Below are 23,805 nucleotides of genomic sequence, written 5' to 3' on the forward strand. Positions count from 1 at the left end.
TTTCCATCACAGGCAATTTATTTTGTTCTATTCATTCACAGTTAATACAGAACATACTTGGAAACATTTCCATATAATGTTTGACACAGAAATCATCAAATAGAAGTATACAATGTTGACAGGAGGCAGTACATTTATAACCCCAAATGTATTTATAAATTAGAAATGGAAAGATCTACAAATGAAATTATGAAGGTTCACCAAAGTCATTTAATCTGTCAGTTTCTCATTCATTTTTATGTCTTAATAATATTCTATTGTATGAATAAGCCACATTTTATTTCTCTCCAGTATTTGATAGCTATTTGAGTTGTTTTAACTTTTTTACTATTAGCAACACACTGCTGTAAACCTTCATGTATATGTTTCATAGGTGCACATTTTCAGTAGTTTGAGGATATATTCCTAAGGGTAGAATTGTTGAGTAACAGAGTAACAATGTTTTGCATTTTGACCAACCACCAAACTGTTTTGCCAAAGTGGCACACCATTTTACAATCTCACCAAGTCCTTGTTTTTAAGGCTCTGATTTTTGTACAAAAGCATTCAATCATTCTGTCAGACCAAACCAGGAAAAGTAAGCTATAGTTCAGAGCTGTTCTATTCCATTTACTATGCAAAGCCATTCTTGGTGTTTGCAACTCTCAGCCCTTTTGAGTATTCTTGCAGTGTTCACTTTTTCCTCCACCACTTATTTTTCTCTCTTTCTTCTTTTTTTCTGGTTTATTTCTATCTATTACAAATGTATAAAAAGAGAATCTTCTGCTTTTTAAATCTTTGGCCTCCCAGTCAATCCCAAGTTCAACCAACTTTAACTAAAACTTCACTCAGAATTTCACCAAACTTTTCACCCACACATTAATGCTTGTCGTATCTTTCATCAACTGTCAAAATCTGAAGCCTGCTCAGAGATCGCCAGGTAAAAGAAAATAAATGAAATACACAGAGGTTATTTCAAAACAGAACATGACCATCAAAAAAATATGTCTCGATTCCCGATTGGGATCATCCTTTGTTTACTACCAGTAAGAAAAATCCCATGTTGGACTATTTCACACTCTGGCATTGGCCAAAGGACACGAGAGCTGGTTCTGGAGCATGCAGTTTCTCACACAGGTGTCCCCAGAGGAACACCAGGGACAAAGTCACGTGAGGCCTCTCCCGTACAGAGGCTGTCTCACAGGGGCAGCAAGGGCACCCACTAGTTTGTGGAGATCCCTGAGAAAGTATGATTCTTAAAATCTGGACTGTACATAATTCACATCAGCCCTGTTCAGGTACTCACTGGAAGAAAGATGTAGCTAAAAACCAAATATATTTTACACATTAACAATTTAAAAAGCCAGCCAGCGTTTCATGCATCTGTAATCCCAACATTCAAAAGACTGAGGCAGAAAGATCACTATAAGTCTGAGAACAATGTGGGCTACATACTGAATTCAAGGCCAACTATGGCTACATAGTGAAAACCTGTATTAAAAGATGGGAGGTGGGAGAAAGGCTGGAATGATGGGTAAGAGTGCTTGTTGTGAAACATGAGGACCTGAATTTGGATCCCAACATCCATGTAAAAGATGTGTGTGACCCAATGTTCACCTGTAATCCCAGCACTGAGTGGAGATGGAGACAAGAAGATCCTTGAGGAATTTGCTGGCTGCCAGCCTAGCTGAAAAATGAGGAACTCCACTTCAACTACATACTGAACTACATACTTGTCTCAAGGGAATAAGCATGAGAATGAGAGGGGAGAATATTTGATGTTGTCCTCCTCTCTCTGCATGCACACACATAGGCTTGATCACTTGAGTGTATGTACATGTGTATATACACACACATACAGAGACAGAGACAGAGAGAGAGAGAATGAGAAAAATAAAAAATTCTGTTTATAATATCATCAAAAAGAAGCAAATATTCATTAATAAATGTAAGAAGTATAATCCTTATATTCTGAAAACATCAGAACACTGTTTAAATCATTGCTTGTATATGTGCATGTATGTGCCAGATGTTGACTTTAGTTATCTTTTTCAATTGCTGTCCACTTTGTATTTTGAGATTAATCTCTCACTGAATCTGGGTTCTTGGATTCAGTTAGACTGGCTAGCCAGTGAGTCCCAGCAATTCTTCTATCTTCCTCTCTAATGCTGGGATTACAGGACAGTTAGCTTTTTATGTGGGTGTTGAGGCTTGAACTCAGATCCTCATTCTTGCACAACAAACATTTTACTGATGAACCATCTCCTAATGAACCCCTGTTGAAAAACTTTTAAAATACTCAAATACATGGAAAAAATAGGTTCACTTGAGAAATTTAATATGGAGATGATAATACTCAAGTTAAGCATAGTGGTCCACAATTATAACCCTAGAATTTGACAGGCTGAGGCAGGAAGATTGCTAGTTCTAGGCTAATCTAAGCTACACAACAAGACCCTGTCTAAAAATATGGTGATATTCTCCAAACAATTCTGATGAAAATCCCAGCTATCTTAGAAAAGGACCCAGAAGATAGCTACAACAATCTTTGGGGAAAAAACCCAAAATTTTAAGATTCATACTTCCAACTTTGAAAACTTACTACACACCAATATCAATTAAGGCTGTGTACTATTGGTATAAAGACAGCCATATAGATACATAGCATAGAACCAGAGCCTAAAAATAAATCTTTATATCTATGTTCAGTTGAATTTGTCCATCAACTGGTAAATGAATAAACAAAGTGGAATATATCCATACATTGAAACTATTTTGGTAGGTTTGTTTGTTTGTTTTTGTTTTGTTTTGTTTGTTTAAGATAGGGTCTCACTTTGGAACCCTGTCTGGCATGTAACTTACTGTGTAGACCAGGCTGGCCTTGAACTCAGAGATGCACTTGTTTCTGCCTCCCAAGTGCTGGAATTAAAGACATGTGCTTCCAGGTCTGACTCATTGAAATGTTATTAATAAAAAGGAACATAGATTGACCTTGAAAGTTATGCTAAGAAAAACAAAGCACATAATGTGAAGAAAAGGTAAATTTACAGAGACATAAAGTAGGTTAATGGTTATTTAGGGCTGGGAGACTAAGAATGGGTATAAATTTCTTTAAGGAAGATAAAAAACATTCTATAGTTGTTTGTGGTGGTGGTGGTTGCACAACTCTGAAAACATAAGATCACTGAATTATACTTAATTAAAATGGTAAATCAGCTGGGCAGTGGTGGTGCATGCCTTTAATTCTAGCACTTGGGAGGAAGAGGCAGGTGGATCTCTATGAGTTCGAGGCCAGTCTGGTCTACAAAGCAGATGCCAGGACAGCCAGGATTGTTATACAGCCAGTACTGAAACCTTATCTTGAAAAACCACACACACACACACACACACACACACACATGGTAAATCAGCCTTCTGGTGATGTACATCTTTAATTCCAATTCTCAGGAGGCAGAGGCAGGTGGATTTCTTATCTCTTATCTCTGTGAGTTTCAGGCTAGCCAGGGCTATATAGTGAGAGTCAGGGTTCTGCGGAAAAACTGTCTCAACAAACAAAACAACAACAAAAAAGTTATGTGTTTTGCTTGCACATATATATGTGCATTACCTGCATGCCTAGAACTCACTTTTTAAACCAGGCTGGCCTCAAACTCAGAGATCTGCCTGCCTCTGGCTCCCAAGAGCTGGGATTAAAGGCCTGTGCCACCACATCTGGCTTAATATATATACATAAAATCTTAAAAAAAAAAACAAAAAACAAAAAAAACTCCAGGGGTGCTGGAGAGATGGCTCAGTGGTTAAGAGCACTGACTGCTCTTCTAGAGGTCCTGAGTTCAATTCCCAGCAACCACATGGTGGCTCACAACCATCTGTAATGAGATCTGGTGCCCTCTTCTGGCCTGCAGTCATACATGCTGTATACATAATAAATAAAGAAAAGGAAAAAAAAAAAAAGAATAATTAAAAAAAAAAAAAACTCCAAAATTCAAATACCTAAAAAACAAGTCATCAGGTCAATAAATAGAACTGAAGTTCTTCAAAGGATCAGATAAGATAGCCAGTAACTATTTGAGAAAGTGTTCAACACCCTAAGACCCTAATTAAAACTGCACTAAAAGTCCATCGCACTGAGTCAGAATGACTATCCTTCGAGAGATGGCTCAATGGTTAAGAACATTTGTTCTGCTGGGGGGTGGTGATGCACACCTTTTATCCCAGCAGAGAGAAACCCTGTTTCAAAAACTAAAACAAACAAATAAACAAACATGTTTTGCTCTTCCAGAGGACTGTAGCTCAATTCCTAGTACTCATGTTGAGCACCTCACATCCACCTGTAACTACAGCTTTAGGGAATGAAGCACCTTCTTTTGGCCTCCAAGGGCACCCACACATGTCATGTGCATATGCACACATGCATAAACAATAAAAGTGATAAAACTGCTGCATGCCTTTAATCCCAGAGAGAGCCAGGTGGATCTCTGTGAGTTCGAGGCCAGCCTGGTCTACAAGCAAGATCCAGGACAGGCACCAAAACTACACAGAGAAACCCTGTCTTGAAAAACCAAAACCAAAACCAAAAAAAAAAAAAAGTGATAAAATTAAATTTTACAATAACAACAACAAAAAACCAACAACAAATGCTAAAATGGGGCTGCCACTACAGAAATCTGTATGGGGGATTCTAAAAAAGTAAACATAGAAATACCATATGATCCAATTACACCACTCAACTAATACCACTCATGAATATATACCTTGTATTAGTTATTTTTCTCAATGCTGTGACAAAATACTTTGTATTTGTATAAAGCAATTTAAGGGGCCACCAGATGGCTCTGTGGATAAGGCACTTACTGTACAAGCCTGGTGACCTGAGTTTATTAATCCTTGGGACCCATGTCAAACTGGAAGAAAAGAACTGACTCCACAAAGTTGTCCTCTGACCTCTCCATGTGTTCCATGGCATGTGCGTGCAGCACCCACACATACACATATAATAATAGTAAAAGTAACTTAAGGATTTGTTTTGGCTCACAGTTTAAAAGCATTCAGTCCAGCAGGGCAGAGAGGTGTGACAGAGTTCATGGGAGCAGAAGCATGAAGCTAGGACTCCTCACATCTGGGAAGACCAGAAAGCAGAAGAATGCTGATGCTCCTTCCTCCTTTTTATTCAGGCAGCTACCATAGAGCATGATGAGATGGTGCTGCCACATTCAGAGCGGCTCTTCCTTCCTTGTTTAAATTTCTCTAGAAATAGTCTCACAGATATACCTAGAAAAGTGCCTCTCAGGTAATTCCAACTCTGGTCAGGTTGGCCATGAAGATTAACCACGACACACCTAAAGAATATCCATAGATAAAGCATGCCATAGCTACAGTTGCATATGCATGTTTATTACTGCACTATTCATAAAAGCCGAGATACGGAACCAGATTAGAAGCCCATCCACAGATGGATGAAGGAAATGTAGTAGTAGATATACACAAGGGAATTTTATCTCCAGTTCCATCCATTTTCCTGCAAATATCAGAATTACATTCTTTATCACCAGAGATACGTGTCTATGCCGATTTTGACATACTTGGATGCTTGTAGGCTGAGCTCTGCTTATTAAAGAACAGGGACTTGGTATTTGCTTCCACATGTGTCCCCCACGGGAGGGCTCTCAAGGGATGCTTCCTGGTAAAAGTTAGGAGTGTAGCTGTTCTTCCCAGAGCTTTCTTCCCCAAAGATTGTTCAGGGACTTATTCTGGCGGTGTGAGAGCCTCCGGTCATCAGCAGATTGGGAAACCTATAGTACTTGAAAAAACGGCTTCTTGCTAGACCGACTACAGGAAGTAGGACCGTTTTTAGTCACCCCAACTCCATCCCAAAGAGCATCTCATTTCCATACAACCTTCTTCCAAATCAAATTAGAGCGACAGATCCTCAGTGCCCTGAAGACAGGAACTCCTTAGAGCCAAGTTCTCTGACCTTCAGGAGTTCCCAGCAGGCCTCCAAAATCTGCCCCGCCCCCACAGCTGTCAGCTCTGGATTTCCCCTTTAAAGGTCATTCCCGTCTTGCTCAGTGTCTAGAACGAACATGGGCTTTAAGGTACAAGGGCCTCCATCCTTCAGAGAGACACACCCCCTCCACCCCTCAAACCTGGCGCCCCTCAAATCCTCAGTGCTGGAGAAGAAGCAGTTAGTTCACCCCTAAAGGCAGCACGTTCTCTCCACTACTCCCTCATACACACCCTCCCCAGATTCTTCTAAACCAGGGCCGCCTCCCGACCCTCATATCCCAGAGTCAGCTCCCTATTCCCGAGGCCTTCATGCCGGGCACCAACTCCCCCCGTTCGCCACCTCAGTGGTTTTGGCGCCCTTCTCAGGGACGGGCTCCATACCATGGTCCTAACTTCTGTGGCAGGCGGACGGGCGCGCGACCCGCCCTCTTAACGGCACCTAGAGAACCAAGGTCCTCAGCGAGTGGGAGGGGCGAGGCCTGGGGCGGGGCGGGGCCTGGCACGAGGGGGCGTGGTCTGGCGAGCGCGGGGCGGTCTCGCGAGCCGTGGCAGGTGAGCGGCGGGCGCGAATGGCGGAGCAGTGGGATCTGGACGAGGAGGGCCTCCGCCGCCTGGGGGCGCTGACCCTGGAGCAGCCCGGTAGGGCCTAGCCGGGAGGGTGTGGGTCGGGAGCGTGGGTCAGAGGCGGAGAGGAAGCTGTGGTGGAATCCTCGGGAGCCCAAGGTAGAGCCAAGGGAACTGCAGAGGAACAGTTCCTGAGGCCACCAAAGAGGAAACTGAGGCAGAAGGGTTACACTGAGGTGCCGAACGTGAAGTAACTGGATAGTCTGAGGCAGAGGATGAGAAGTTGAAGGAAAAGAGTGTGGAGTACTAACAGGCAGGAACGGACCTTGTGGCAAGTGGCAGAATTTGACAGAAAGAAGTCTCCATTAGTGGAAGGAAATGCTGAGAGAAGGGCAGTGTTGGGAAGGACAATGGTGGTGGTGGGCGCTGTTGAGGAGGCACAAGGGGTGTTTATTTTGGTAGTCGCTTAAACTGCCTGCGTAGGAGGGCTTTCCCAGGTTGCGATGCATTGGGAAAGGACACCCCCATTCCATCATCCTTTCTCAAGAACCTCAAGAACTACAGCCTTTCTTTGGTCAATCTGGATGTTCCCTTTTAAAAGCTCAGAGAGGCTTTATGTGAAATGAAATACTAAGCAATCCCTCAATCATTTAGCTCAGTGCCCCGGCCCTGCCTTCATCCTAAAGGTAATACTGAGTGATGCTGAACTCTGCCTCTGACAGGGTTTGACTCACATAGGTTACTTTCTGAGTGTCTAAGAAGGAAGAAAGCTGGGAAGGTATTCTATATTCCTTATTAAACTCTTACTTCCCTAATAAGTTTATTGTATCATTATTGCCACTCATTGTGTTAAATGCCTTACCAGAACAAGCCTACTAGGCAGATGCTGTTATAGTTCCCATTTTACAAATCAATAAAGTTAGATTAGACTCTTTCCCAGAGTCACAGAGCTGGTGGTACAGACAGGGTTTATTAATCCAAGACTTATTCCAAAGCCTGTGCTATAACCATAACAAGTACTTCTTTCCTGCTTCCTCTACTTTTTTCATTTATAAAACAAGAAAATATTGGGATTTTAATTAATAATTTAATAATTGTTTTTAAGTTATAAAAATTAGTGCATGATGGTAAGTCAAATATTACATGAATGATAAAGAAGGTACTAATTTTCTGTAGCCAAAGATAATAGTTTGATTAATGTATAAATTGAGGCAGACCTTTCATATATATAAATATATATGTTTGTATGAGACAGGTTATCATGTGACCCAGGCTGGCCTCAAACTTGATACTATACCCAGTCTTGTGCAGTTCTGAGGAGTCAAGTCTAGTGCATGATAGGCAAGCATTCTACCAATTGGACAACATCCTCAACACAGCATATATTTTCTTTTCAAAACTATTGCGAACCCCCTATTTTACAAGTCAGATATAATAAACTTCATTGGCTTGGTATACATCTGTGTCTCCCCTTCCATTAAAATATTTTTATAGTATTGATTCACCTTGATATTGAGGATGGAGAGGCACAAAGCTAGGCATAGTGGTGCATGCCAGTAATCCCAGCTACCAGGGAGGCTGAGGTACAAGGACTGACTGAATCCACACATTTGAGATCTAGTCTTAAGAAAGAAAGGAAGGAAGAGAGAGAGAGAGAGAGAGAGAGAGAGAGAGAGAGAGAGAGAGAGAGAAGAGAGAGAGACGAGAGAGAGAGAGAGAAAAGAGAGAGAAAGATAATGGTATTTGTGGGAGAAGGCATATACCTTTTCTGTTCTCTAGCTAGAACAATATATGGCATTTAAACTCTCTCTCTCTCTCTCTCTCTCTCTCTCTCTCTCTCTCTCTCTCACACACACACACACACACACACACACACACACACACATTGGTGTATTTGAGATAGGACCTCACTATTTATACTAGGCTGACACCAAACTCACAAGGATCCGTCTCAGGCTCCCATGTGTTGGGATTAATGGTGTGAGCCACCAAGCCCAGCCAAATAAAAAGCTTTTAAATCTTTAATATATAAGAGATCAAATAAAAGGTTTGTAGACTGGCCCTTTGTACATTACACAACTTTGTACATCATTGACAACTTAGGCAAGGAGAGTTTCAGGGAAGCAGGGAGGAAGGAAACCATATGAGGTAGAATGAGGAGAAAATGATATGTTTGAGAGAGGAAATAAGTGAAAGTGAGAATTTTTTATGACTATAAAGAAGAATATAGACATAAAATGGTACCTGGATGATATGATATAGGGTCAAGAACAGAGCATAAGCAAAAATGTACTAGAGCATGTGTTGCTGATGATAATTATTTGGCAGAGTAATTATGTATTTTTAAAAAAGGCTGTTAGCCAGGTGGTGATGATGCACACCTTTAATCCCAGTACTTGGGAGACAGAGGCAGGCAGATCTCTGAGTTTGAGGCCAGTCTGACCTACAGAGTGAATTCCTGGAAAGCCAGAGCTACATAGTGAGACTCTGTCTCAAAAAAAATACATAAATATAAAATAAAATAAAATGCTTATATATGTAGAGGATATTTCTGGAAATCTGTTAATAGTAATTGTGTTGGGATTAAAGTCACGTTACTATGCCCTGCAATTTTATAATTTTTATATGACTATTTCCCAATGTATACAAGAGTAGAGATAACAGAATAATGAACTCCTGTCACTTTACCTCGACAGTTATCAATTCATAGTCAATCCTTTTTCTTTCATACCTTACCCATCCTCCTACTCCTAAACCTCTGCACTAATTATTTCAAAGCAAATCATAGATATATAATTTCATCCATAAATATCTTGTCATGTATTTTCAAAGAAAAGAACTCCTCAAATAACTAAATATTCAGTCTAAAATATTTAACAGCAACTTCTTTGTTTCATGTCTGTATGGTGTGTGAACGTGTCTGTGGAGAAACGAGGATAACATTGGAAATCTTCCTCGATTGCTCTCCACATTGAGGTAGTGTATCTCTCTCCATTGAACCCAGATCTAATGAAATGGACTAGTCTATCTAAATCACTTGCTCCTGGGATGACCTGTTTCTACCTTTCCAGTGCTGGAATTGCAAGTAGAGCACCACATCTGCCCAACATTTATGTGGGTACCCAGGATTCAAACTCCAGTCCTCGTACTTATGTGGCAAGAATTTTATACACTGAGTTCTCTTCCTAGACCATAATTAATTTTGTTTTATTTTTTAATATTTATTTGTTTATTTATTATATATACAGTGCTCTGCCTGCATGTATGCCTGCATGCCAGTAGAAGGCGCAAGATCTCATTATAGATGGTTGTGAGCCACCATGTGGTTGCTGGGAATTGAATTCAGGACCTCTGGATGAGCAGTCAATGCTCTTAACCTTTGAGCCATCTCTCCAGCCCTTATTTTGTTTTAAAATGTTCTCGTTCTCCTCCTCTTCCTCTTCCTCCTCCTCTTCCTTTTCTTCCTCTTCCTTCTCCTCCTCCTCTTCCTCTTCCTCCCCATCCTCCTCCTCTTCTTTTCTTCTCCTTCTCTTTCTTCTTCTTCTTCTCCTCCTCCTCCTCCTCCTTCTTCTTTTTTTTGAGACAGGTTTCTTTGTATAACCCTGGATGTCCTGCAACTCACCCTGTAGACCAGTCTGGCTTTGAACTCACAGAGATCCACCTGCCTATGCCTCCCAAGTGCTAGGATTAAGAGCATGCATGCACCACCACTGCACAGCTTGTTCTGTTCATTTTTAATTGCCTATAAAATATCTTTAAATGTAACAGTATTGTTACATTTTCTCTGGAATACATTTTTTTCTGGGCTACTCCCACGATCTTATCTAATATAGTATCGCAAGTACTACCTCAGACTTCTAATACATTGTACTTTAAGTATAGCAGTAACCTGTGTGCGTGTGCGCACGTGCGTGTGTTGTTTAGGAGGATTGAATCCAGAGCCTTATACATGCTAGGCACTCTACCACTGGATTGCATCTCAAGCCCCAATAATAACTTCTCTGTGGAGTGGGGTGCAGGTTGAGGCAGGTCTCATTCATGTAGCCTTGGCCTGAGCTCACTGTGTAGACCAGACTGGTTTTGAACTCATAGAGCTTCTTCTGCCTCTGTCTCCAGAGTGCTGGTATTAAAGGTGTGTGCCACTATGCCTAGCTATAACTCCCCTAATATCAAGTATTTAACCAGCATTATCATTTTTCCCATTGGGACATAATTTTTTTTTATAATTTTATTTATTTATTTATTAAGATTTACTTATTTATTATGCATACAGCATGTATGACTGTAGGCCAGAAGAGGGCACCAGATCTCATTACAGATGGTTGTGAGCCACCATGTGGTTGCTGGGAATTGAACTCAGGACCTCTGGAAGAGCAGTCAGTGCTCTTAACCTCTGAGCCATCTCTCCAGCCTGGGGGACATAATTTTTTTTAAAAAAATCTATATGAAGTGCATATGCTAGTTTGCTGATATATGTTTTAAATTTTATCTAAATATCCCCCCACTTTTTTCCTTGGATTTTTATCATATTTGAGGAAACTTAGATCATTTGTTTTGAAGAGTTCATTACAATTGGATTTTACTTGCTATATTATCCCTAAGATGTCTGTCATTTTTTTTCTTGTTTCCTGCATTGCCTAATTAGTGGTTATATGATATTTAATCAGCTTCAAGTTTGATATGTGTGTGCCTTTTTCACACAACTGCTTCATGGATAACACTGTATACTTCTGTAAGGAAGTATGTAATGCCTAATGTTATTTATATTTTGGGTAGCCATTGAACATGATTGCCCATGTCCATTGATTGATTAGGTATTACAGAAATTCCATTGTTCTTTACTAGTTGCAATAATTCTGTAAAGACAAAAATCTCCACACTAACCTTTTGCTGTTGTGGTACCAGTTGTGTAGGAAAGGTAAGATGGAAGTTTGATTTTTTTTTTTTGTTTCAGTTTTAACCTTTTGTTTCCAGTTTTAAAAGTGAATTTATTTATTAACACCCTTTAAAGGTAACTAATGAGGGCTGCTTTACTTTCTCAGAATCATCGACTCAAGAATATTTGGTGTGTTCTAATCCATTGTGGTTATTATCATAATTGATGCTAATGGGAGGTCTTTTCACTTTTATTCCTGAAGACATTTTTAAAGCTTTATTTGTTTGAAATGCTTTTATTGTCATTAGAAACAAGCTCTATGATAGGTTATTAATTCAATTTCCAAGTATAGCTGTAAATGGTTCTCTTTTTTCCCTTTAGTTTTATTTTTATTAGTTTAAAAAATTAGGAGAGAAATTAATAGGCTTTGTTAAGGCATTTGCATCCATTGTTTCTGTGAACTTCTTCCTCTCACCCATCCCCTTGCCTGCCACACATTGATCTCCTTCCTACTCCCCAGCAGCTCCCCTGTTCTCCTTTCTGTTTTCAAGGCTTTTTAGAGAGAGATTACTTGAGGGTTTTTTGTTTGTTTGTTTTTCCCAAGACAGGGTTTCTCTGTGTAGCTTTGCGCCTTTCCTGGAACTCACTCTGTAGCCCAGGGCCACTTCCTCCAACTCACAGAGATTCACCTGCCTCTGCCTCCTGAGTGCTGGGATTAAAGGCGTGCGCCACCACCGCCCAGTGAGGTTTTGTTTCTACAATTAAAATTAGTGTTTACCCACTGGGGCATGTACCTCAAATGTATTATATTTTGATGTTTATAAATTCTTTGCCTGTATGTGTGTCTGTGAACCACATATGGCTGTGCACCACATGTGTGCCTGGTGCCAGAGGAGGCCAGAAGGCATTGAATTCACTAGAACTGAAGTGAGCTGCCATGTGGGTGCTGGGAATAGAACATGGGTCCTCTGGAAAAGTAGTCAGTGCTCTTAACCACTGAGCAATCTCTCCAATCCCTTATTCAAGGGTTATTAATATCTATGATAACACAGTGTTTGATAAGTTCTCTGATCTATTTGCAGTTAACATTTTATGAGGGTTAAAACCAAATGCACATGTTCTTACAGCCTACACCTCATGCAAATCATAAAAGAATACATGCCTCTGTGACAGTTTATTAATTGAATGATAATCCTGGTGCCCTTTTGTCTATTCTTTAAATGAGGCTACTGTGAAAACCTTGAGAAATTCTGCAGATCATTGATGGTATCACTAATTGCTTTTAGCTTTTCTCACAATAGAAGAATCTTAGAGCATTAGATTATTATGTATCATAAAGTTACCAATACACTGTAGTCAAAGTTAGGACAATTTTTTTGTACTTTAAAAAGATATTCACATACTATAAAAATCACCATTTTAAGGTATGCAAGTCAAGGTTCTTTAGTACATTTGGAGAGTTGTATAACTGTTCTACTTTGCTTTTTGTTGTTGGCTTATGTGACTTATACTTCCAGGTCACAATTAATTGTTGAGGGAACTCAAAACAGGGACCTGGAGGCAGGAACTGTGGAGGAACACTGCTTACTGGTTCACTTTTTGCTTCTTACTCAGCTTTCTAATTAGCTTTCTTACTCAGCCAAGGACAACCTGCCTAGAGCCCTCCTACATCAATTAATAATCAATAAAGTCCTCCACAGATTTTCCACAAGCAAATCTGATCTAGGCAATTTTTTTTAACTGAGGCTGTCTTTAAATTGACAGTTAATGCTAACTAGGACAATAATCATTTCCACTATGTAGTTCCAGAATGTTTTCCTTGACCTATTAGAAAATCACTCTGGCCGGGCGGTGGTGGTGCACACCTTTAATCCCAGCACTCCCAGAGGCAGAGGCAGACAGATCTCTGTGAGTTTGAGCCCAGCCTAGTCTACAGAGCAAGTTCCAGGACAGGCATCAAAACTACACAGAGAAACCCTGTCTCGAAAAACAACAACAACAACAAAAAAAAAAAAAAAAGAAAGAAAGAAAAAGAAATCACTCTGTATTTCCCACTTTCCATAGCCACTGGCAATCACACTAATCTGATAATCTGATTTCTCTCTTTGTGAATTTGCTTCTTCTGGATATTTCCTGTAAATGGAATAATATGTCTTTTCTATCTGTCATATTTTTGGAGGTTTATCTATATTTTAGCATGTATCAATAATTCATTATTCTTTATTAAAAGACTTTATTTTTAGGACAGTTTTAGGTTTACAGAGAATTTGAACATAAAATGCAGAGTTCCCATATACTCTTCTCCACTTACATTTATCCCCTATCCTCAAGCTTCCCTTGTTAGTAATAATCTTTCAGTGTGATACAGCTGTTATAATTTATCTAATATTGATACATTTTTAGCTGAAGTCTACAGTTTACATTAGGGTTCAACTCTGTGTTGTATAGTTCTGTGATTTTTAACAGTACTTTAAAATAATTAAATAGGAAATGGAGAGATGGCTTAGGAGTTAAGAGCACTTGCAGGTTGCTCTAACAGAGGACTCAGGTTCAATTCCCAGAATCCATATGGCAATTTACCACCATCTGTAATTTTAGTCCCAGGGGTATGCAACACCTTCTTCTGGTCTCTGCGGGCACTGCACACACATGATGTACAGGCAAAACACCCGTATATAAAAAATAAAAATAAAGTTTAAAAATAAATAAATAACTGCTGGATCTCATCTATTTATTTCTCACCTACCCCAAACTCCTGACAGCCTCTAATCTTGCCTGCTTGCTTGATACAGGGCCTGACTATGCAAGCCCAGCTGGTCTTAAGCTAAATATACAGCCTAATCAGACTTGTGATCTTCCTGCCTTGGCTCTCAAGTGCATAGAATATGCCTTTCTCTACCACTGAACATTCCTTTCCATATTATCTAGCACTCACACTCTTTGGTATTTATTCACATAAGGTGAAACTTTATGTCTATACTGTACACAGATGTTTATAGAAATCTTATTCATGGTTGCCAAAACTTGGAAGCATACAAGATGTTCTAAATAAGTAAATATATAAGTAAATCAATGATACTTTCACTGTTGCCTTTTTCAGAATGTTATGAAGTTGGAATCACACACTATATAACAGGCTGGTGTCTTTCACATAACAATATATACTTAAGGTTATCCAGCTGAGTATGGTGGCACATATTTATAATCCCATTATTTGGGAAGTGGTAGCAGGAGGCTCAGGAGTTCAAGGCCAGCCTAGGCTACATACGACCCTGTCTCAAACAAACAAACAAAAGGTTGGGAATAAATCTGAGTAGTAGAACACTTGTTTTGTGTGCATAAGACCATAGGTTCAACCTGAGCACTACAAAGAAAAGAGAGTCCTTCCATATCTTTACATGTTCTGGTTACTCTTTCTTATAGCTAAATGTGTTCCATATACCATGTGGATATACCATGGTTTACTTATTTATTTAGGTATTCAGAACATCTTGGTTGCTTCCCAGTTTTGGCAACCATGAAAGGAATATCCAGCTTTTTAAAAATGCCAAACTGGGAAACAAGATCAGTTGAGGAGTTGGCGAGCGAGCAGATCACGACCAGAAAATGCAAGAGAAGGAGCTGTTCAGCCACCAAACCAGATCACCAGAATCATAAGCCCACCCTACACCAACTGGGAACAGCCCCTGCAAACCCAACAACTACTGAAGTCATAAGCCCAACCTGCACTGACTGGGAACAACCATTGGAGCCCCAGGGGCCAGACAGCGGCCTCTTTCCCTACCCCCTCACCAAGAAAACCATCCCATGCGACACCAACAACCACTGGAGCCATTAGCCCACCCTGCACCGATTGGGAACAGCTGCTCCCTGAGACAGAACCCACTAACATCAATTGGACTAAGCTGCTCCCGGAGAAACAGAGCCCAACAGTACCGATTGGACCAAGAACTCCCAGTGGATCAAGACTATCAATTAGAACAAGAGAGGCACCCTCAGACACAGACACCATCTGCACCAAGTGGAGGAAGAGATGACTAGACGCCAGTGCCAAAATACAGGCAACAATATAAAGACCTATATGACACCATCAGAATCTGGTGGTTCTACACCTGCAAGACCTGAACATACCAACGCAGAAGAAGCAGAAGAAATCAATCCTAAAATGACTTTAAGGAGATGATAGAGGCCCTTAAGAGGAAATGAAAAATTTCCTTAAAGAGGAAATGAAAGACTCCCTTAAAGAGGAAATGAAAAATTCCCTCAAAGAAATGGAAGAAAAAGCAAACAAAAAAATTGGAAGGAATCAAAGAAAGGAAACAGTTCATGATTTGAAAATCAAAATAGAGACAATAAAGAAGACAAAAACTGAGGGAATGCTGGAAATAGAAAATCTAAACAAATAGGAACTACAGATATACGCAAAACTATCGAGGACTATGGGGGTCCAGCCCCTCGATAGTCCCCTCCCAGGGTCCGGGAAGAATCTACAACCAGCTGATATTTAATCTTTGATGAGAAATGAATCTATGTATACGAAACTCCTAGTCCATATACTTTATTATTCTGTGACAGTTATAAGCTTATATTTTGTTCTCATATTTAGGTCATCTTTAGCCTGATTTTTCTCTACACTTGTCTGCGATCCCCTCTAGGTTCAATCTTAATTCCTTCATCTAGTTCTGCCCCTTCTAGGTTCTCATCCATCTTGTTCCTTCCCATATCATCTCCTCTCCCGTCTCCTCTCTCCTCTTCTCGTTCTACCTCATCTTGTTCTTCCCTATCTGGCTCTTTCTCATCTTCCATCTCATTCCTCTAGTACTCTCTTGTAGCCCTTCAATCTACTTCTTCCCCATCTCAGTTTGTTCCTCTCAAGTTCTTACCCATCTAGTTCTTCCATTCTCTTTTCTCTTCTCTGTCCTCTGCTTTACAGTTATATATCTCCCCAAAATCACAATCCTCCCCTCCACCCAGGACACTCAGCCTGAACTTCCTCAGGCAGTGATTGTCCGCTACCAGGATCAAATGGAAGGTTGATAAGAATTACAAAGAGGGGCACTAGTTGTTAATTACCATTTGTGACCCAAAGGGGAAGTGACTAATGAATTAACTAAAGGCTAAATATGAGTAATATCTAAGAAGAGGGATCTTATGTGCACAACTATAATCTTAAATGTGTTTGGTAAAAGATGTTAAAAATCTATAAGTTGCTAGGTCAATGGGAGAAAATAAAACTGTCTTCTTTTTTTCTGTGGCTCCTATCTGTCCAAGCTGTCTGCCGTTTTTTCTGCAGGGTGGGGGAAAGTGTGCTCAGTCTCTAGGCAACCTGTGTACAGGTAGATGCCTCTGGTGATAGTTAAAGGGAGATCTGGAACTGGAGGTAAGATTTGGGAAAGGAGGAAGTTAAGCTTAATTAGCACATCCACCAGGCCTTCTCAAACAGGTAGCCTGGATGCTTAAGTCTGTTCTTAGAGAGTAGAGGTATCTCTGATAAGGTACTTTCCTCCATCCGGTGATGGACCTGGCCGGATGCTACCAATAATGATAATTACAGGGAGGCTTGAACTGGGAGTTCTGGTTGAGCATAGCTGTTAGCACAGAAGGTTATCTAAATATTCCTAGAAGTGGTTAGGTAAGTAGTTAGAGGTCTATAAAGTTAGTAAGGCTGTAAGAAAGGAGGGGTCTGAGCTAAATTGTGTAAAGCTATTACTTAATGTCTACCTGACCTAGGCGGTGTCCCCTTGTGGAATTTACCTTAAGTCAGGAGACTCACCTGTGGGTTGTTATCACTGTTAATCCTCGGAAATTGGGTGACCACCTGGGTGATGTCTCCTTTAGTCCTTGAAAGTGGCTAGGGGAGATATCTGATTCCAGAGAAAGCCTTTCCTGAGGCTGTTCTCCAAATGCCTGGAATGTGTATGTCTAGAGAGTGAAGGCACACATGATTTTCATAACAGAACACAGCTGATATATAACAAGCCAAGTAACACCAAAAACTCCTTGGGATTTGGCTTCCTCTGGAGGAATTCCCTGATTTCTCCAGGTAGTGACTTTGCCATAACCAGCTGAGTTCTTATGATATTCCTGCGGCCCGCAGCACATAACCAACAGAATGCAAGAGATGGAAAAGAGAATCTCTGATGTTGAACACACAATAGAGAAAATAGATTTGTCAGTCAAAGAAAACACTAAAGCCAAAAGTGCCTTAACACAAAACATCCAGGAAATTTGGGACACCATGAAAAGACCAAACCTAAGAATAATAGGGATAGAAGAAGGAGAAGAATACAAACTCAAAGGCACAGAAAATATATTCAGCAAAATCATAGAAGAAAACTTTCCCAACCTAAAGAAAGAAATACCTATGAAGATACAAGAAACTTACAGAACACAAAATAGGCTGGATAAAAAAAAAAAAAAAAAAAAGGCCCCTCGCCACATAATAATCAAACCACTAAACATACAGAACAAAGAAAAAAATATTAAAAGCCACAAAGGAAAAAGGCCAAGTAACATATAAAGGCAGACCCATAAGAATAACACCATACTTCTCAATGGAGGCTATGAAAGCTAGAAGGTCCTGGAGTCCTGGACAACGTTATACAGACACTAAGAGACCACAGATGCCAACCCAGACTATTATACCCAGCAAAACTCAATCACCATAGATGAAGTAAACAAAATATTCCATGATAAAACCAGATTTAAACAATAACTATCCACAAATCTAGCTCTACAGAAAGCACTAGAAGGAAAAATCCAACCTAAGGAAATTAAACACACTCATGAAAACTCAGGCTATAGATAATCCCACACCAACAAATTCTAAAGAAGGGAAACACAACACTACCACCAGAAAATAACAATCACTGGTCATTAATATCCATCAGTATCAATGGTCTCAATTCACCTATAAAAAGACATAGGCTAACAGAATGGATATGAAAACAAGATCCATCCTTCTGCTGCATACAAGAAACACACCTAAACTTCAAAGGCAGACACTACCTCAGAGTAAAAGGCTGGGAAAAGGCTTTCCAATCAAATGGACTTAAGAAACAAACTGGCGTAGCTATCCTAATATCTAATAAAATAGACTTAAACTAAAACCAATCGAAAGAGATCAGGAAGGACATTACATATTTATCACAGGGAAAATCCACCAAGATGAAGTCTCATTTCTGAGCATTTATGCCCCAAATACAAAGGCACACACATTTGTAAAAGAAACATTACTAAAGCTTAAATTGCACATCAAACACCACACACTAGTAGTGGGAGTCTTCAATACCCCATTCTCACCAATGGACAGGTCTACAAAATTGAAATTTAACAGAGAAATAAAAGGCCTAACAGATGTTATGACTCAAATGGACTTAATAGATATCTACAGAACATTCCACCCTAACACAAAAGAATGTACTTTCTTCCCAGCACCCCATGGAATCTTCTCGAAAACTGACCACATGCTTGGTCACAAAGCAAATCTCAACAGATACAAAAACATTGGAGTAACCTTCTATATTTTACCAGACCACCATGCTCCAAAGTTAGATTTCAACAACAACAAAAACTAGAAAGTCCACAATCTCATGGAAACTGAATAATGCCCAACTGAAGCACCAATGGGTCAAGGAAGAAATAAAGAAATTAAAGATTTCCTAGAATTCAATGAAACTGAAAGTACAACATACCAAAACTTATGGGACACTATGAAAGCAGTACTAAAAGGAAAATTCATAGCACTAAATGCACACATAAAGAAATTGGAGAAATCTCATACTAATGACTTAACAACACACCTGAAATCTCTAGAACAAAAAGAAACAAACTCACCTAGGAGGAATAGATGCCAGGAAATAATCAAATTGAGGGCTGAAATCAATGAAACAGAAACAAAGAGAATAATTCAAAGAATCAACAAAACAAAGAGTTGGTTCTTTGACAAAATCAACAAGATAGATAAACCCCCATCCAAATTAACCAAGAGGCAGAGAGAGAGAGCATCCAAATTAACAAAATCAGAAATGAAAAGGGAGAGATAACAACAGACAATGAAGAAATCCAGAGAATCATCAGGTCATACTTCAAAAACCTGTACTCCACAAAATTGGAAAATCTGAAAGAAATGGACAGTTTTCTGGATAGGTACCACATACCAAAGTTAAATCAAGACCAGATAAACTATTTAAATAGACCAATAACCCCTAAGGAAATAGAAAGTCATTAAAAGTCTCCCAACCAAAAAAAGCCCAGGACCAGATGGTTTCAGCACAGAATTCTACCAGATTTTCAAAGAAGAGTCCAATACTCTTCAAATTGTTCCACACAATAGAAACAGAAGGAACATTACTTGGTATGATAGTCTTTGTATGAGGCTACAGTTACTCTGATACCCAAACCACACAAAGATGCAACAAAGAAAGAGAATTACAGACCAATCTCCCTCATGAGCATTGGATGCAAAAAATACTCAACTAAATATTGGCAAACCGAATCCAAGAACACATCAAAAAATTATCCACCATGACCAAGTAGGCTTCATCCCAGGGATGCAAGGATGGTTCAACATACAAAAATCTGTCAATGTAATACACCATATAAACAACAACAACCAACCAACCAACCAAAAAAAAAAAAAACATGATCATCTCATTATATGCTGAAAAAGCCTTTGATAAAATCCAACACCCCTTCATGATTAAGGTCTTAGAGAGATCAGGAATACAAGGAACATATCTAAACATAATAAAGGCAATTTACAGCAAGCCAACAGCCACCATCAAATTAAACGGAGAGAAACTCAAAGCGATTCCACTAAAATCAGGAACAAGACAAGGCTGTCCACTCTCTCCATATTTATTCAATATAGTACTTGAAGTTCTAGCTAGAATGATAAGACAACAAAAAGAGATCAAGGAGATACAAATTGGAAAGGAAGAATGCTGTGGGATGGTCTGTATGTCAAATTGTTCTGATTGGTCAATAAATAAAGCACTGATTGGCCAGTGGCCAGGCAGGAAGTAGGTGGGACAAGGAGAGAGGAGAATTCTGGGAAGCGGAAGGCTGAGGAGAGAGACACAGCCAGCCACCACCATGACCAGCAGCATGTGAAGACGCCGGTAAGCCACCAGCCACGTGGCAGGGTATAGATTTATGGAAATGGATTAATTTAAGCTATAAGAACAGTTAGCAAGAAGCCTGCCATGGCCATACAGTTTGTAAGCAATATAAGTCTCTGTGTTTACTTGGTTGGGTCTGGGCAGCTGTGGAATTGGCGGGTGACAAAGATTTGTCCTGACTGTGGGCCAGGCAGGAAAACTCTAGCTACAGAAGAAGTCAAAGTCTCACTATTTGCAGACAATATGATAGTATACATAAGTGACCCCAAAATTCTCCCAGGGAACTCCTACAGCTGATAAACTCCTTCAGTAATGTGGCAGGATACAAGATCAACTCAAAAAAATCAGTTGTCCTCCTATATACAAATGATAAAAAGGCTGAGAAAGAAATCAGAGAAACATCACCCTTTACAATAGCCACAAATAATATTAAATACCTTGGGGTAACACTAACTAAACATGTGAAGGACCTGTATGATACTTTAAGTCTCTGAAGAAAGAAATTGAAGAAGATATCAGAAAATGGAAAGATTTCCCATGCTCATGGATAGGTAGGATTAACATAGTAAAAATGGCAATCTTACCAAAAGCAATCTACAGATTCAATGCAATCCCCATCAAAATCCCAACACAATTCTTCATAGACTGGGAAAGAACAATACTCAACTTCATATAGAAAAACAAAAGACCCAGGATAGCTAAAAGAATCCTGTACAATAAAGCAACCTCTGGAGACATCACCATCCCTGACCTCAAGCTCTACTATATAGAGCTATAGTAATAAAAACAGCTTGGTACTGGCATAAAAGCCAACATATGTACCAATGGAATCGAATTGAAGACCCTGACATTAATCCACACACATATGAACACCTGATTTTTGACAAAGAAGCCAAAACTATACAATGGAAAAAAGAAAGTATCTTCAACAAATAGTGCTGGCATAACTGGATTGCAAATAGATCCATATCTGTCACCATGCACAAAACTCAAGTCCAAGTGGATCAAAGACCTCAACATAAATCCAGTTACACTGAACTTGATAGAAGAGAAAGTAGGAAGGACTCTTGAATGCATTGACCCAGGAGATCACTTCCTAAATATAACACCAGTAGCACAGACACTAAGAGCAACAATTAATAAATAGGACCTCTTGAAACTGAGAAGGTTTTCTAGGGCAAAAAAAAAAAAAAAGGTCAATAAGACAAAAAGACAGCCTACAGAATGGGAAAAGATCTTCCCCAACCCCACATCTGACAGAGGACTGATTTCCAAAGTATATAAAGAACTCAAGAAACTAGACATCAAAATACTGAACAGTCCAATTAAAAAATGGGCTACAGAGCTAAACATAATTCTCAAAAGGAGAATCTCAAATGGCTGAAAGACATTTAAGGAAATGGTCTGCTGTGGATATCATTCTATATAAATAAAACACTGATGGCCAGTGGCCAGGCAGGAAGTAGGTGGGACAAGGAGAGAGGAGAATTCTGGGAAGCGGAAGGCTGAGGGAGGGGACACGGCAGCCACCGCCAGGATAAGCAGCATGTGAAGACGCTGGTAAGCCACCAGCCACGTGGCAAGGTATAGATTTATAAAAATGGGTTAATTTAAGATATAAGAACAGTTAACAAGAAGCCTGCCACGGCCATACAGTTTATAAGTGATATAAGCATCTGAGTGATTATTTTATACGTGGATTGTGGGACTGCGGGGCTTGGGGAACCTGGAGAAAAGCCCTCCAGCAACAAATGGTGCCCAACGGCTCGAGTTTCCACCTTAAACCTGATAATATTTAATAACCAATTCTAAACAGAGCCAAAACCAGGTTCCCGCTTCTTGTCTTATACGGGCAGCTAGACACCGCAAAACGCAGGTTTGAACACTGGCAGGTTCCTGGCGTATGCCTTTGACCAACAGTATGGCGGGAATGAGGCGTCTGCCAGCGGCACATTATGCTGTGTGGTAGATTTAGTCTTTACTAGTATTAAAAAAAAAAAAAAAAAGGTTTCTGGGCTACACGCTGCTTTGATGAAAGCGTAGACCTACTATTTCTGAGACTTGATGACTCCCAGATCTAAAAAAAATGTACCACCGCCATGTTAAAAAGCTAAAGGGGGCGGAGCCAGCAGCCACAGCACCATTTCAGGCTTAAAAGGCTACAGTTTAAAAAAACAGTAAAGGTAATAAGCCACGTAAAGATGGCTATCACACAGAAAATCTGGATTATGTTGTCTTTGATATTCATAACTAAAAAAAAAACATTTCATTGTAAAAGCTGTTCAGTTATGCCAAAATGTAAATTTTAAAGGTACCTTGACTTCAAAATTTGGATATAAGGATATGTTACTTTGGAAAAGAGGTTCTGCTTTTGTTTCCACAGAAAGCCAGAGGCTATGGATTTGTTCCAGATTAAGATACATCAGGTTTCACCAGCCAAGACCCCCTGAAATGTCTCTGGTGACACCATGGCCCAGATAATCTAACATCCAGAGCAGTTTCAAGGCAACTGGTTCACACAATACAGCCTCACGGACTACCCCATAGGCCTAAAATTTTCTTTACATCCCCATAAGATACAGCGCCCCCCTCCAGCAGAAAGTAATAAGAGATGCTACGCCCAAATTCCCAAATACACCAAGCTGGCTTTAGAGGTGGAATTGGCTCACTCCCCTTCTAAACCCAGACATATTGCTTTAAAAAAAAAAAATGGTTAAGAGATTCTTGTGTCCCAAATCAGAAGAGCCCTCTGGTGTGGGACAGAGAAAAACCAATATTTTTATTTAAAACAGGTTGATTATAAATGTGATCTCTTTCTAAAAATGAAAAGGGGATATGATATAGATATATAGGAGGATATGGAGATGATAAGATAAAAGGGTAGATTAATGAACCTACTTTTAAAGAACAACTTGTTTAAAATGTTTTACATTGGTATAAATTTTAGTTTATTGATACAAACTTGAAGTTAATTTTGTTATACTGTATATATATATATATATATATATATATATATATATGTATATATTCTTGTTTGAGGTATTATGTTTATGTAACTCATTTAAAATTGTAATGGATAATTAAAAATAGATTAATAATTAGTCATCTATGATAATCATATCTGTAGCCATGTTAGTTAAGTCTTCTAGGTATACATAGATATATTTCAGATAGATAGGTAATCTTCAAACACTTCATAGACCTAGAAAATATGGCATTTAAATAACTTAAAATTCTGTTGACGTGAGACACAATTGC

At 39.5% G+C, this 23,805-nt stretch overlaps 2 protein-coding genes across 3 annotated transcripts in view; one reads left to right on the forward strand and one right to left on the reverse strand.

The window, feature by feature from the left end:
* Kctd19 (potassium channel tetramerization domain containing 19) overlaps window positions 1–6,409 on the reverse strand; it is a 38,282-nt gene extending 31,873 nt beyond the window's left edge. The window contains exon 1 of the mRNA XM_028854379.2: window positions 6,367–6,409. Within this exon, the coding sequence (XP_028710212.1) occupies window positions 6,367–6,369 (3 nt within the window). The 5' untranslated portion in view covers window positions 6,370–6,409. The remainder of the gene's footprint in view (window positions 1–6,366) is intronic.
* Window positions 6,410–6,541: 132 nt separating this feature from the next.
* The window catches only part of Lrrc36 (leucine rich repeat containing 36), a 70,311-nt gene continuing 53,047 nt past the window's right edge, over window positions 6,542–23,805 (forward strand). The window contains exon 1 of one of the 2 annotated variants that reach the window (XM_028854366.2): window positions 6,542–6,624. In XM_028854366.2, coding sequence (XP_028710199.1) covers window positions 6,555–6,624 — 70 coding nt within the window. In that variant the 5' untranslated portion in view covers window positions 6,542–6,554. The remainder of the gene's footprint in view (window positions 6,625–23,805) is intronic. The other variant, XM_028854367.2, reaches the window with a different exon arrangement.

This window comes from Peromyscus leucopus, chromosome 5, assembly GCF_004664715.2.
Source record: "Peromyscus leucopus breed LL Stock chromosome 5, UCI_PerLeu_2.1, whole genome shotgun sequence".
In the NCBI taxonomy this organism is placed as follows: Eukaryota; Metazoa; Chordata; class Mammalia; order Rodentia; family Cricetidae; genus Peromyscus; species Peromyscus leucopus.